This window comes from Oryctolagus cuniculus, chromosome 21 (genome assembly GCF_051225735.1).
Source record: "Oryctolagus cuniculus isolate XC-2025 breed Fujian yellow rabbit chromosome 21, ASM5122573v1, whole genome shotgun sequence".
In the NCBI taxonomy this organism is placed as follows: Eukaryota; Metazoa; Chordata; class Mammalia; order Lagomorpha; family Leporidae; genus Oryctolagus; species Oryctolagus cuniculus.
In genome coordinates this window covers 6,613,640-6,629,823 of record NC_142887.1, presented here as the reverse complement: position 1 = coordinate 6,629,823, position 16,184 = coordinate 6,613,640, and the positions used below count along the sequence as shown (strand labels likewise).

The following is a 16,184-nucleotide window of genomic DNA, read 5'->3' as shown; positions in this document are numbered from 1 at the left end:
CTGCCTTTCCTCCTCTTCCCCTTTGTCCTTGGAAACACGACGGTGACGTCTGTGATTTGTCTCTGCTGATCTCCATGACGCTCACTCCTCACATCACACAAGTAAACACACAACGGAGCGGAGGGCGCGGAGGGTCATCCCGGGGCAGGGAGCATCAGCGGCCATCAGTTCCCCGCCCTGCGTCTTCACCCCAGCAGCAGCCAAGCCTGAAACCGTGCATCCCAGCCCACGCGTGTTGCCTCTGCCCTGGAAGGCGGGGACGGCAACGAGACAGCTGCAGACGTCACGGGTCCAGCTCAGCTTCGGTCCTAACGCCTGTGGCCTGGCTGTGCCCGACATCCCCAGGTGGGACGAGTGACGGGGACAGGGAATCGCTCGGTTTCAAGTCTGATCCGAGTCTCGCCCACCTTGACTCAGCATGGTTTTCCCTCCATTTTGACACCTGAAGAGCGCGTCGAGATCTAGGGCAAAGGCGGCCCTGACAGTGACGGTGGCTCTGACGGTGACAGGGCAGGTGCGCCCACGAATGCTCAGTGAGAATGAGGTTGGCGACGTCTGGCACAAGCCGCAGCCCCGCAGTCCCCAGCATCCACGTGGTGTAGTCCCAGCCACAGCCGTTTCTCAGCCGGAGCTGGGAACACAGAGACTCGGCCCCGCGCCGAGGCGGCGGTGACTCCGCTGCACACGACCTGCCCCCGCTACTGCAGGTGACGCTGCCACACCCCCGCTGCTTTTATTCTTAGGCTTTTTATTTAACCAAAATTACCATTTTTAATGTCAACCTGATTCCCTCCCCACTTAAATGACCCGGTAAGTTTCTCAGTTATATTCAAATCTGTGTCTCATCTCCAAAATTCACTGGAAAGTGAACTCGTGACCTAGTCTTGGTCTCGGGATTTCGTGATATTCTGAATAGATGGGAACACCCTCGGCAGAGGTTCTGGTGCTGTTTTTATCACAGGTTTATCCACGGATGGAAGCCGTCACTCCCTGGTCCATCCTCTGGGCATCACCCACGGGTGGAAGCCGTCAGTCCCTGGTCCACCCTCCACGCATCACCCGCGGGTGGAAGCTGTCAGTCCCTGGTCCATCCTCTGGGCATCACCCACGGGTGGAAGCTGTCAGTCCCTGGTCCACCCTCCACACATCACCCACGGATGGAAGCCATCAGTCCCTGGTCCATCCTCCACACATCACCCCTGGTCCATCCTCCATGCATCACCCACTGGTGGAAGCCGTCAGTCCCTGGTCCATCCTCCACGCATCACCCCTGGTCCATCCTCCATGCATCACCCACGGGTGGAAGCCGTCACTCCCGGGTCCATCCTCCACGCATCACCCCTGGTCCATCCTCCATGCATCACCCACGGGTGGAAGCCGTCAGTCCCTGGTCCATCCTCCACGCATCACCCCTGGTCCATCCTCCATGCATCACCCACGGGTGGAAGCCGTCAGTCCCTGGTCCATCCTCCACGCATCACCCCTGGTCCATCCTCCACGCATCACCCACGGGTGGAAGCCGTCACTCCCGGGTCCATCGTTCACGCATCACCCCTGGTCCATCCTCCACACATCACCCACGGGTGGGAGCCGTCAGTCCCTGGTCCATCCTCCACGCATCACCCGCGGGTGGAAGCCGTCACTGCCTGGTCCATCCTCCACTCATCACCCACGGGTGGAAGCCGTCACTCCCGGGTCCATCGTTCACGCATCACCCCTGGTCCATCCTCCACACATCACCCACGGGTGGGAGCCGTCAGTCCCTGGTCCACCCTCCACGCAGGCTCACACGTGGACACTCAGGCTGGTCAGGCTCATGCTGAGGCTTGAGCACAGCTGGGACTCAGCCTGCCTGGGGTGGAGCGGAGGGTCACCGGCCGCTCTGACCTCTCCCTCACGGGACCTTCCAGGACCCGGAGGGCTCCGCCGCGGGGGCCCCTCCTGCCTCCTTGCCTCAGGGCACCTGAGCCGCTGGGGGCTCTTCCTCCACCCCTTTGAAAACCTCTTTCCAGCCGTGCAACCCTCCACCGTGCCTCCAGCAGCCCGGAGGTTTCCCTCGACTTCACCAGGTGGAGCCCACGGTCCCCATGCTGAGGACCCGAGGACTGGGCTTTTGCTTTGGGCGGGGCCAACTAGGAAGCTCAGGTAGGCTTAGGTTTGTGAGCTGGAGGCCACAGGCTGTTGCCCCCTTCCTGATCACCCTGCACCCACCCACCTGTCAATCAGACTATGTAACCACTCCCCCTCGGGAGGGACTAAGAGGCCTGGAGAGCCTGGGCAGTGCCTCCCGCTGCAGACTCCAGCCCTGGAGCTCGCCCTTCGCCCTGCTTGCCCCCTCCCCTCATAAACCACTCACGCCCCGTGTATCTCTAAATAAAGTGTAACCACCACGTTGCACGTTTGAGCCGGTGCTTAGAATTCTTATCTAAGTAGATGGCAAGAACCCAAAATATTACGTTTTGGCTTAGCCTTCCCGTAACAGACCTTGTCTCCAAGTCAAAGGCAAGAGTCTGGAAAGTCAATTTAGGCCCAGCACAGCCCCCGCACTCGGAGTCCACTCTCCCACGCTCCGTGCTCCGGGCGCACCTGGTGGCTCTAGGCGCTGTCCCAGCCGGAGCAGAACGCCCCCAGAGGGCATCTGACCACGGCTCTGACCACGGAAAGCCAGGAGAAGCCGGGGACTCAGGACACCCAGAGGCCGCAGGGGTGGGGCGCTGGTTGTGGGGGTGGGGTGTGGGGTGTGGGGTGCTGGCTACGGGGACCAGGATGGGGGGAGCGCTGGCTGCGGGGGGAGGGGTGCTGGCTGCGGGGGGAGGGGTGTAGGGTTCTGGCTATGGGGACTGGGATGGGGTGCTGGGGGCAGGGGTGGGAGGTGGGCACTGGCTGTGAGGACCAGGATTGGGGTGCTGGCGGTGGGGGTGGGAGGTGGGCACTGGCTGTGAGGACCAGATGGGGGTGCTGGGGGTGGGGGTGGGATGTGGGCACTGGCTGTGAGAACCAGGATGGGGTGCTGGGGTGGTGGGAGGTGGGCGCTGGCTGTGAGGACCAGGATGGGGTGCTGGGGGGGTGGGAGGTGGGTGCTGGCTGTGGGGACTGGGATGGGGGTGCTGGGGTGGGGTGGGAGGTGGGCGCTGGCTGTGAGAACCAGGATGGGGTGCTGGGGTGGGGGTGGGGAGGCGGGCGCTGGCTGCAGGGGTGGGGGGCATGCAGGTCTGTGTGAAGGCGCCGCTATGGGGAGAGGGGTGAGCACAGATTTCATGACCGTCCCTGACAGCACCAACAGCAGATCCGGAGTCTCCCTCCTGGAACCGAAGGCTCCTAAATTCTGTTTTGTGTGGCTGCTGAAAACAGCCTCATCAGAGCCTGTAGACGTGGGCAGCTGTACTGGAGAGAGAGGCCGGCCAGGCCCCGCACGATACAGTCGCTGGGTGCACTCGAGCCACACAGGGCCACCACGTCAACCCATGCCACTGTTTTCTGCCTGCAGCCTTCTCGGCTGGCCCCAGGGCTCGTCCACTCCTCTGACCGCTCGGCCTCCAGGCCCCGGCTTGACTCCCAGTCCTGTCGGACAGGTGACGGCTGCCAGGTGAACCCAGCCTACGCCGTGGCACAGAGGGCTAAGCCGGCCCTTCGGATGCCGGCATCCCGTACTGGAGTTCCGGTTTAAGTCCCAGCTGCTCTTCCCGCTAATGAGCCTGGGAAAGCAGAAGATGGTGCGGGTCCAAGTGCACCTGCAACCCACTTGGGAGACCCAGGTGGAGCTCCTGGCCACTTGGAGGGTGAACCAGCAGGTGGGAGATGCCCCCTTTCCCTTCTCTCTCTCTCTCTCCCTCCCTCCCTCCCTCCCTCTCTGCCTTTCGAGTAAATTATTAAAACTAAAAAAGCTATTAAGAGTCACAGAATCACTGTACACATCTGACAACTGAGAACTTCTCCACAGTACAACCAAACACACTAGTAAATAATTAAAGCTGCACTCCCTCAGCGAGGGCCTCAAAGTCATTTCCCACCTAAAGCCACAGGAGCGTGCACCTGCAGGGGCTGGCCACACACAGCGTCAGGGGCACAGCCACCCCCACTGGCTTGTGCATGTTCTCGGGCCGTGCTCTCTACACAGCACAGAGCCACCCAGGCAGGCCCACAGAGCTGCAGTACTCACTTCCTGTCCTGCCACGGGCCAGCCCCGTTCCAGGTCCCCCGAGGGTCCCCGGGTGGAAATGTAAACCCTACCACGAGGCAGCAAAATAGCAGAAACCCGGCCCACGTCCCACGTTTAGAGCAGAGCCCTTGGGCGACGGGGACCCGGTCGGGTCATCGGGGAGCCTCACGCCTGAACCGCAGGGACTTCCTCAGCGCGAGCCACAGATGCCAGATGCCACTGCCCGGCTCCCAGCACGTGGACGCTGCCAGCCAGGAGGCCCTCACCCACCATCCCGCAGCCTCGGACTAGAGCCTGAGCTAAGCGGACCTCCCTTCTGCAGGGAGTTACCTGCCTCGGGCATTCTGTAGCCAGGGCCAACTCCTGCGTGCTGACCTCTGCAGACAGCTCAGAGAAGCGCCGCCCCTCCTGCGCCGGCTCCCCCTGCCCCGTGCACACCTCCCAGCATGGCCGCCTGTGCGCCTCAGGGGTTAAGGCTCTCAGCCCCATGAAGATGTCCCGGATTCATAAACACGGGGCAACCACTGGACTCGGAGAACACGGACGCGATGCCCACTCTGCAGAGGAGCCGCAGGCGCCTAGCACTGCTGGGCACTGGGCGATTCCACAGGTCTATGACGATTGAAGAACTCATGTAGCTGCCAGGCACATGACATCACGCCCGAGGCATCCTGTGAATAATTGATCAACTCATCAACATATTTTAAGTCGCGCTGATTTTTCCCTTCATTCCATGATTAGAGCCCTTAGACTGATTAGCCACAGCTAATCATCACCACGGCTCCCCAGGGCCACGCTGTCCAAGACAGTGACGTGAGCCACCTGTGGCGTCGGCATGGCCATTGTCCACGGAGATGTCCTGTGACCACAAGTCACACATGGAGCTCAGAGACCCAGCGCACAGAGTGCACTCTGAGCACCGATCAACGCTGAAACTGCATCTACCTCCGTGGACTGAGTAAAGTGCGTGGCACCTTTCGCAATCCCGTGACCTCTGTGAAATCTGAAATTGTGTACAAAGATCCATTTCTTAGCTGGCTTTTTGCCATTTTCTTCCTCTCCAGTAGGGCCAGAGGTGTGGAACTGGTAACAAGTCTTACTATGAGGAAAACTTGGGAAATGTAGAGCGTCTCTAGCAAGTGTGATGTCACACATGGATACTCATGTTTCTGCACCTCTCCAGGGGCACCCAGTGAGAAGGTACAGACTTAATAACCTCCCAGCATCACGATGACTCTCGAGTTAAGTGAACCCCAAGCCAGCAAGCCCCGCAGTGCTGGGGCCCCTGCCCCCACGTGGGAGACCCGGGTGGGGCTCCAGGCTCCTGGCTTCAACCTGGCCCAGCCCTGGCTATTAAGGTCATTTAGGGAGTGAACCAACGGGTGGAAGTCCACCCCTTCCAAGTCAGTAACCTTCAGAGGCTCCGCCCCCATGCAGACACCACGTGCGCACCCTGCCGGCTCCAGCCCCGGGCTGGGCCAGCGCGTCTCGCTCCGACAGAAGCGCAGCACTAGCAGACACGAGCTGCGGAACGGCAGTATTTTAAGAAACTCAATCTCCTCGGGTTTTTTTAAAACGGGATTGGGCGCGTCTGTGCCTGCATCTCGCAGCTACGGAGATGGGCTTTCCAGCACGCGGCCCCGGGCGTATGTCACACTGAGTTCTCCAGTTTTGAATCAGAAGCGCTCATAAGCTGCGGGCCTCCGGTCAGTTGTTTAAGCTCTGGGTTCCGCAGGCTTGTCCTCTGAAGTGCCCTCCACCGACCAGGGCTCATCTGAGGATCGAAACCGTCACAGAGTGAGGGGCTGACAACCATGCCCGGCACAGACGTCAGGAGGCGTGGGCGTTGTTCACCGTGACCGCACTCCCCACGGCGGGCGATGTGTCTGTCCACGGGAGCCGCTCAGGGCAGCCCACAGAGAAGCTGAGCACCCACGCACAGGGAGAGGCTCTGAGGCCTCCCTGGCTACAGGGTGGGGTCTCTGCGGATCCCACACACCCGGGGGACACGCAGCACCAGCCCAGCCCTCCCTCCTTGCCCCACGTTCCAGAATCTTCCACGCCTCCCGTCCCTCGCCAGCCCAGAGTACAGCCGTGCACAGGCTGGGGCAGGCAGGGAGGTCGAACTCGGAGACGACAGAGCCGGGCCCTCGTCGCCCAGCGCCGGGCCCTCGTCGCCCAGCGCCGGGCCGTTCTTGCTGATTGAGATCTGCAGGCCAGAACTCACTGGCCTCCATCGCACTCAGCCGGACACAGAGAAACACAAAAATCAACCAAGGGAACACAACAGAGGGTGGGCCGGCAGTGTAGGGTGACCAGGGTCAGTCCAAGGGGCGGAGCCTGGACATCGACAACAGGGAGCGGCTCGGGCCAAAGACCACGAGGAACAGCAGGTCCCACACAAGCCTGCCACGGGCCCGCTCCTGCAGTAACCGTGAAACAGAGGCCACGCCGACTCCCCCTGTCCCGTGACGACACCAGAATGGACCCCAGGGATGGAGGAGACCCTCCCCCAGCTGAAGGCTTCACTCCCAGCAAAGCCAGGTCCCACACAGAAAGGGGCGCCCTCTGCCCCCACACTCGGGCCCCTCCCTGGCTGTTTCCTGGACGCTGCTTCCTGCGGGACCTGCCACCTGCCCCTCTGCTTCCTGGGGAACGGCGGGAGGCCCTGCTTCCCTCTGCCTCCAGCAGCTCCCCCATCAGATGGGCCGGGAGCTCCTCTCCCCGGCCTCCTGTCAGCTTCCGAGAGGGTGATCTTGGAAAGAAGAGAAAACCACTCCTCACAGGCCGCCCTGGACACAGCTGGCCACACCTGGCGTCGCTCGTTGGCTCCCCTCAGACTCCTGGCAAGGCAGCGTCCACTCTGACGTCACAGAGGGAGGCTGGTGATGTCAGAGTGGACGCTGCCCTCACCAGCCGCCCTCCGTGACAGAGTGGATGCTGCCCTCTGTGATGTAACGGAGGGCAGCGTCCACTCTGACGTCACAGCCAAGGCTCACGCAGCCCTAGGTGAGTGCCATCCCCAGTGGATACTCAGAAAAGGGGGCAGGGGACTGTTGGGGGCACGTCAATGCCAATTCCGTCACCTTCACAAGGAGCTAAAGTCAAGGACTCGCATCCCATCCCCAACCTACAGGGCCTGCAAAGAGCCCGTGGGACTCGGGGCAGGCACTGGTGCAGAGGGGAAGCCGCCCCTCGCGACGTCTGCGTCCCAAATCAGACGCCCGCGCTTGAGTGCCGGCCCTGTTCTCCACCCCACCCGGGGAGGCAGAGCTCGGGTCCCTGCCACCCACGTGGGAGACCTGGGTGGAGCTCCTGGCTTCTGGCTGGCCCAGCCCTGGCTGTTGTGGGCGTTTGAGAAGCGAACCAGTGGAGGAGACAGCTCTGCCTGCCTCTCTACCTTTCAAAAATATAACTTTTTAAAGTTCATGGAAAGTGGAACTGCAGGATGCATATTTTTGTGCAAAAATAACAGTTTTTGAAATGGACGTAGGAGCTGCTCTTCAGTTTGGTCACCGTGCAGTCGCCAGGTGCTCGGCCGGGTCTCAGGTGCTGGGCGTCTGCAGCCTCAGAGACCTGCGCGGGGGATGTGCACCCCGCAGGCCGCGTTCTGCCCACTCCTCCTTCAGCAGACGCAGAGCCCCTTCCTGCGAGACAGTCCCCTCGCACCCACACTGCGGCCCATGTCCCAGGCCTCCCGCCCTCTGGTCCATGTCCCAGCCTCCCGCCCTCTGGTCCATGTCCCAGGCCTCCCGCCCTCTGGCCCATGTCCCAGGCCTCCCGCCCTCTGGTCCCTGTTCTAGGCTGTCCTCCTGCACTCTGTTATGTGTCCCAGGCCGGCCTCCCGCCCTCTGGTCCATGTCCCAGGCCGGCCTCCTGAGCTTTCTGGGCTGTCAGACAACCGAGCCAATGTATGCAGATATTTGGCTCCAACCTCCTACTCAGGTCTAAGAGCAGAGTCCCTCTGAGACTGGTGCTGTGGGGAAGAGGAGCAGGTGCACATGTGGAAGAGAGAGCCCACGTCCTCCCGTGACCGGATCAGGAGAGCCCAGGACGCTTCTGAACTCGCTGTCCACCGGGGAGGGAACCGCACAGGAGCCGAGGGGGCCGATGCGGAAGAAGGGTCCCCGCGTCCCCCGGGGTTTGAAGGAAAACACTGCTGCATTTCAAAGGGACCTCAGAGCCCGAGGAATGAAAGCGCTGGCTCTTCTCCCCCTGAGGACGCCGGCTTCAGAAGACAAGCGCAGCAGAGATCGCGTTTGTAAGATAACAAAGGGGCCCACCGGGTGCTCTTTTCTCAAAGGGTGAGTCATGCACACACACGCGAACACACGCACACACGCGAACACATGCACACACATGTGTACACACATGTGAACACACAAGCACACGCATACACACATGAACACATGCACACAGGTGCACAATGCACACACTCGAACACACACGTGTACACGCATGTGAACACACATGTGCACACACGCACATGTGCGCACACACAGAGCAATCTTTCCTCTGTGCCACAACACTGGTCCCCAGGACAGGGGCCAACCTCCTAGGCACCGGGGGCCATCTGGGAGGCCGCAGGTCAACCATCGACAAAGAACGCCAGGCGCGGCGGCGCTGCCCCACTCAGGAACGGGACCTGCTCCCTCCCGGGCCTGGCAGTTCCCGCAGGGCTCTCTCCACCTCGGCCATCCAGCAGGCAGTGAGGGACGCCCTGCCGGCACCTGACCTACAAAAGCCGAGCCCACCGCTGCGCCGCGCTGCCCTGTGAACACGGAACGTCTGCGGAGAGCGGGGCTGCCGGGGAGGCCCCAAGGGCATGGGCTGAAGACTCCAGAGCCATTGACAGCAGATGGCCGGTGCTAAATATTTGGAATCGATGCTAAATGAGCATCAAACTGACTTCATTTAAGATGTACGGTTGAATTATTTTCTAATTATGGGAATTCAGACGAATGACCAGTAACATCACCAGGTTCAAGTTTGCCCCTGGCTGGTTTTGCAAGCAGACTCATTCATAATTAGAGTACTTTACGTTTGCGGGAAGCACATTATTAAAGCAACCAGAGGGCACGGCATCTCACCAAGTTAAACACACACTGTGAAATGTTTATTTCACCATCCCCCTATGTGGAAACTGTTCTTTTTCATAGACATTCCCAATATGATGAGTAGACTTTGGCTATACATCCGTTATCTTCCCATCTTCCTATAAATGGCTGACCAAATCCAGATGTTTCGAATGTGTTTGAGTTGGAACTTGGCAAGGTTTGGCCCCCAAAGCGCTGCAGAGGCAGCAGAATTTCTCTGGGTTTTGGTGCAGATGGCCAAAGAGAAGCCTGCCTTCCGGAGCCCGTGGCCCTGTGTGGCGTGCAACAGGCACAGTTGTGTGTGCGCAACAGTGTGTGGAGTGCAACAGGCACAGTTGTGTGTGCACAACAGCCTGCAAGCACACAAGGGGTGGAAGTGGACGGCATGTCCCGATAGGCAACGCTCTGGGGATGTTGGATCCAACCCTGGTCCAGGAAACATGCAATCAGTAGCTGGAAAGCCCGAACCACAGAGAACAAACCTTCCATCTCCCTCAGCCAAATCCTTCATGGCACAGGCAGCTGTCCGCACAGAGAGCAGTGCCTACAACTGCAGAAGCTGGGGGACCACTGCTGGGCGAGCCCGGAGAGGCCCCTGACCAAGAGGGACCGAAAGGACACTTCCGAAGCCTGCACCCCACAGCCGCGTCTGCGCACCCTGAAGCTCTGTGGCTGCCCCCAACACACACCAAACCAAGCCCAACGTCCTCGTCACACAACTCCGCCACGTTCAGCCCAGCCCTCACAGCCATCCGCGACTGTCCCTAACTCACACAAGAGGAACTCCCGAGACCACGTCACAAGGAATACAACCTCAGGGAGAAGGCCAGAGTGCCGCATTGGACGTTCCCCCAACACAAGGGCAGACCCCGCAGCCTGAGCCCCGACCAAGGGGCACGAGAGACAGGGGCTGGGGGCCGAGGAGCTCTGAGGTCCCGCAGACAGCACGTCTCGGGGAGCACACCCCCACGTCCAGGGTTCAAGTGCCTTTCATGGCAGGGCAAGTCCAGTTCAGAGTGTGCAGCCCCCTCCGGACACGTGGGGCCAGCCAGCAACACGCCAGAGAGCACGCGCCACCACGCCCCCCGTGCCAAACCCAACACAGCCCCTGAACAACCACGCGGCCAGGCTCAGGCCAGCGGCGCCCTCGCCATCCTGCCGCAGACGGCCCACCCGCATTTCTTTCCAAAGCACATGGAGCCGTTTAAACGCCTGGTCGCCAGAACCGTCTTACATAAGGCACTCAGCAAACGCACCGTGCGCCCCTCTCACACTGTGCTCACTTATTTTTGAGCCGCGGCTTCTATTTCCAGGGAGAAACGGAATGGTAACGCTGAGGCTGCTGGCACGTTATACTTAGATCCTACGTCGGGAACAGCTCCGAGCTGGCAGAGCCACAGCCGCCACCCTCCCCGCGACTGCTGCCATCTCCCGCGCAGCCTCAGCCGTGGCCACCACGGGCCAACTCAGAGGGGGCGCCGCGGGACGGCCCCAGCGGCCCCAACCCCACTGATGACAGCCGAGCCAAAGCCAGAGGCGTCCACGGCGGCACGCCGCCCGGCCTGGAACATCCGTGAGGAACAAGACTTCCCCAAGTGCAAGGCCAACCCAGGAAGACCCAACAGCTCTCTGTACTAAGTGAAGACAGACTCACAGCGAGGTGAAGGCCAGCCCTCCTGTGTGACGACCAGTCTGACCCGATGGCCTCTCCTGCTGCGTGACAGCCCACCCTCCTATGTGACGACCAGCCCTACTGCGTGATGGCCAGCCCTCCTGTGTGACGACCAGTCCGACCCGATGGCCTCTCCTGCTGCGTGACAGCCCACCCTCCTATGTGACGACCAGCCCTACTGCGTGATGGCCAGCCCTCTTGTGTGATGACCAGTCCTACTGATGACCGCTCCACTGTGTGACAGCCACCCCTACTGTGTGATGACCAGCCCTCCTGCGTGACGACCAGTCCTACCGATGACCACTCCTTCTGCGTGGCAAGCAGCCCTACTGTGTGATGACCAGTCCTACTGATGACCACTCCACTGTGTGACAGCCACCCCTACTGTGTGACGACCAGCCCTCCTGCATGACGACCAGTCCTACCGATGACCACTCCACTGTGTGACAGCCACCCCTCCTGTGTGACGACCAGCCCTACTGCGTGATGACCAGTCCTACCGATGACCACTCCTACTGCATGGCAAGCAGCCCTACTGTGTGATGACCAGTCCTACTGATGACCACTCCTACTGCATGAGGACCAGCCCTCCTGTGGAGACGGACGCCTCTCCCGATGCAGCAGCCCAGCTGCGGTCGCAAGGCACACTTGGACACATGTGAGCTGACTTACCTCAGCGTGAAGTCCCCCTGGGTGGAGTTCCTGGAGACGGACACGGGGAAGGTGAGCACGTCGCCCTGCCTGACGGTCTTCGGCGTGTAATGAATGGCCACGTTGCTGTCCAGGCGCAGCTCCCGCAGGGGGGGTGGGCCCCGTGTCTGGTAGAGGAAGACACTCCCGATCCTGTGTGGGGGCGGCCCGGACTCGTCCATGTCGCCGTGGCCTGCCCACGGCTCGCCATGTCTCCTCGAGTCCTGCCTGGCACAGTTGCCCTGCGCGTCCACAGGCTGCATGGTGTAGTACAGCTCTACAGGGCTGCCCTCGGCCGGATCCCCTGGTCGCCGCCTGCCCGCCACTACCGTGGGCGGACTGAACCAGCTGGGCGGCAGCTCCAGCTCCGCCACACACAGCCCCAGCGGCCCCGCCAGCCGGCAGCCGGCCCGCACCTCGCGGGTCTCCCGGAAGGCAAAGAGCCGCAGGCACGGCAGCCTCTCCCCGGCCCGGGGCTCGCGCCAGTCCCGGCCTGCGACGTGGAACAGGACCTGCACCTGCGGCCGGCTCAGGTCGATCCTGTCCCTCAGGACGAAGGCGTTCAGCTTCCAGTTCAGGGAGAAGGCGCTGGTGAATCGGAAGGGGTTGGAGGGCAGCAGCAGGTCCTGGGGCACCACGCGCTCCACGGAGAAGGGCCCGTAGCTGGCGCTGAGCACCGGCAGCCTCCTGGACTTGTACACGAGGAAGGACTCCACGCGGGACTGCAGGCTGGAGTTGCGCATGACATCCTGGTCGGCCTCCTTCAGGAAGAAGGAGACGTCCGCGTGGTCCACGTGGTAGGTCACGGGCAGGTAGGTGGGCAGCAGCGAGAACCTCTGGATGCTCTCCAGGATGCCCCGGCTCTCGGTCACTGTCGGGAGGGAATCGGAGCGCAGGGTTAGTGCCTCCGGCGCCGCCAGCAGGGCACCCCGTCCCGGCCGACTGCCCCTCCGCCGTGCCAAGGACGCCTCTCTCTAGCCCGCATTTCTCACTCAACCAGCTCGCCGGGTGTTCACCTGCTTGTTTGAAAAGACACGAATGCCACTGACATAAAACCAGTACCACGTGCACTCGTGGAAGCCGAGTGTGCAAGTAAAGAAATTCAAACCAAACAACGCTTCTGAAATTCAACCAGTAGTAAAATCACCCTGTGGGGGTCGTGGTCTCTCTTTGTAAAAAGCAAAGATTAGCACATGCTGGAGACTCCAGCGCCACGGAGGGGGAGCCGGACAGCCTGCGGCTGGAGGCAGGGGTAACCTCCCCCGCCAGCGCTTCCTGCTGTCTTCCAGCCACAGCACCATCCTGCACCCTGCACACACTCAGTCAAGGGACACGCTGCCCAGGGGGACGGCGAGCGGCCCAGGTGCACGCTGACTGAGAGGGCAGCAGAAACCACGCACGCGGTTCACCCCCGGGCTAAGCCGAGAGCCAGAGGGGAGGGACTGGGGTTGTCCCGGAAAGAGCATTCCAGAAATAGACGGGTGGGACTGACCACATCACGCCCGGTCACGTGAGTGAGGCACATGCTCCACGCCCCTTGTGCACACTGGACCCTACAAACCCAGGAACCCAGGACAGCGCCTACTGTCAGTATCCACACCCGGCACAGCTACGAATCCCAGTGACTGGAGGACGCTTTCTTGTCCTGAGTCCGCCTCTCTCTAAGGCAGAAAAACAATCCACAAGGTTATCTGAAAGCAAACAGAGGTCCTGTGATGCGAGCACACAGCCCATGGGACTCAGAGCCAATCTGAGTGGCTCCCGACCGCTAGCATCGCAGGCCGAGCCCCGGCGGTCTGCCAGGCCCTGCATGTCGCTGTCCTGGTTCTCCTGCCATCGGAGCCCCCGTGGCCCTCGCTGCACTGCTGGCCTGTCGGTGGGACCAGGTGAGGCCACACAAGTGTGTGCTCTCTGCTCCAGACCGGGCTGCACAGGGTGAGCAGGTGGGAGCCCCAAACACTCGGAGCCGGGCCCGCCTCTGGCTTGCACACACAGCACCTCGCAGAGTCCGTGGGGAACAGTTAAAGGGTGGGCTCATCTCACCGCAGAAGTGTCTTCAAATCTATGCTCCCGGGGTGAGCGTCATGGGCCGGGGTTGAGCCTCCACCGGGTGCACCTGCATCCCATGTTAGAGCACCAGTTCAAGGCCCGGCTCCTCCACTTCCTGCTAATGAGCCTGGGAGGTGGCAGAGAATTCAAGCACATAGGTTCCTGCCTCCCATGTGGGAGACCCGGATGGAACTCCTGGCTCCTGGCCGTGGTTCTTGTGGCTCAACCCTGTGTGCTACGGGCGTCTGGGGAGGAAGCCATCTCTCCGTGCATGCGTGTGTCCCTCTGCCTTTCATACTGAAACCTTTTTTATAAAGAAATCTATGCTCATTTTTGCAAAACATTCATTTCCGTGAGCTTTCCAAAGACCTCTCATACAATTTCACCCATTTTTTGCTTGGAAATAGAAATAATTGCCTTTTCGTTCCTTTCTCCCCTGTGGCCTGCGAGGCCATGTGCGACCTCTCTGCAGGAGGAGGTGGCTGACCAGAGGACCGGGGCCCACTCTGCCGGCTGTGAAGCTGCTCCCACGCAAGGGCTGAGTGGAGAGCTCTGGGCCCCGCCCGCCCCGCCCCTCCCCGACCAGCCTGGGCTAAGAGCAAGGCCTGTGCAGTGCGAGGTGAGCCGCAGGCTCCCCAGGGCTCACCCTATGTGCATTTCCTTTGCATAACCCGCATGCCGGAGCTGCAATGGGAGGCCCTGCAGCGGCTGCCCACGTGGCCCCCTGGAGACCACTCCTGCTGTCTCCTTCTCTAATTTCTCTGCTCCTGGCTCTTCACGCGGGAGCCCACCCACGAGCACACGGGTGGCCGCGAGTCCCTGCTTCCTGACGGCTGCCCGAGTCGCCCCAGCCGCCTCCTGCCGTCCTTTCTCAGGGCCGCTTCGCCCGACCGCGTCTTCGTGGGTTCCGTTCCCTCCTCCTGTGCCGCTCTCCCCTGTGTCCCCCGTCACAGGACCTGGCGCTCTGACCCAACCCCGCCCGCCCTGGGGGGCTCCAGCCAGGAGTGGAGCAGGCGTGGGCCTTCTGCCCCCTCGTCTTCAGGGGAGCACCTGGCAAATGCCAGCCACTCGGTGAACACCAGGCCAACAACCACACGAGCACGACACACGGACAGTGCCTGTGTGTAGGAACAGCAGAGTCTGTTTCCGCCACAGGGTTTCCCCGGCCCCCACCACCGCCGCGCCCCCGTGATCAGCACCCCCGTCCTGTCCTCTCACAGTGGGCACTGGGGACGGGGTCTCTCCTTGCGGAGGGTCCTCAGAGAGCGGCGCTGGTTAGCGGTGCCCCTGAGGGTTGAACGGGCATCTCACTGCCCGCCCCACGTCAGCTCGCCATCCCTCCAAAAGTGGCCAAAGCCACACAGATGCCGATGGTTAAGCATCAGGGCTGGACACTGAGGTCCGCTGGACATCTGAGCCCTGCTACGTGGGGACACGCGCCTACTGTGCAGCTAGGACACGTGCTCAGGTCACGGCCTGGACCCCCTGCTGTACCCAGGGAAGACAGGCGAGCCGAGGTCCCCCGATCGTCACGTGAGGACAGCGGCCTCTCGGGTCCCCTTCACAGATGCCCTGTCCGTGCGTGCGCCTGGAATCTGCCCCTCTGTGTGCTGGCGTGGGCCTGCGGCTCAGCGGGGAAGCCGCCCTCGGGGCACACACACACACACACACCCCGCACATGCAGCTTCCTGCTGCTGCACACCCTGGGAGGCTGCGGTCATGGCGATGGGGCTTAGGCCCCTGCCACCCACAGGGGCCACCTCGCTGAGTTCCGGGTTCCTGGCTCCAGCCTGGCCCGGTCCTGGCTGCTGTGGGCATTTGGGGAGCAGACACGGGGGTGGGGGAGCTCCGTCTCCATCTGCCTTTCCAGTAAAATGAGATAAAAACGTCCAGAGCTCACGCCACGTGCTTGCTCCCGCACTCCGCACCAAGGGCTGCCCGGCAAAGTGCAGCAGGAGGGGCCGGGCCTGCCACGCACTGAGCCTGCCACGAGTCGAGCCTGCCACACGCCGAGCCTGCCACCTGCCGAGCCTGCCACGCGCCGAGCCTGCCACGCACCGAGCCTGCCACACGCCGAGCCTGCCATGTGCCAAGCCTGTCACCCATCAAGGGCCTCGGCTGCTGCCTTGCTCTTCCCTCAGGACACAGAGCCCACCAGGACACGCTCCCCACGTCCAGCCACCCCTGCCTCTCAGGACGAGGTCTGTCCACACCTGCCTGCACGTCAGCCGCCCCTCCCTCCCGACCCAGCAGCGCCCTGCGGTCTAAGCACGACTTATCAGCCTCGCACACGAGGTAAGAGCAGGAAGCACAACTCCCGCTCGGTTCCACAGCCCCTTCCCACCGTCCCCACCGCTTTGCAGACGTACGAGGATTCTTCTGGAAGGTATCAGACAAGTGACATTCAGCTTGGCACAAAACACCTTTAAATCCCTGAATCCAAGCCCGTGGATTTTAAAAGCTTTTTGCACCAACATAAATACATCTTCAATTCTATTTTTCCAGAAGCCTTTTGAAA

At 61.6% G+C, this 16,184-nt stretch overlaps 1 protein-coding gene across 3 annotated transcripts in view; it reads right to left on the bottom strand.

Annotated features, from left to right (window-relative positions):
• Nucleotides 1-16,184, bottom strand: part of TMEM132D (transmembrane protein 132D) — a 479,768-nt gene that overhangs the window by 331,869 nt on the left and 131,715 nt on the right. For 2 of the 3 annotated variants that reach the window (XM_002723061.6, XM_070065752.2), the window contains exon 2: nucleotides 11,600-12,488. The exons of the other annotated variant lie outside the window; for it this stretch is intronic. In XM_002723061.6, coding sequence (XP_002723107.4) covers nucleotides 11,600-12,488 — 889 coding nt within the window. The remainder of the gene's footprint in view (nucleotides 1-11,599; nucleotides 12,489-16,184) is intronic. 3 annotated transcript variants of the gene reach the window in all.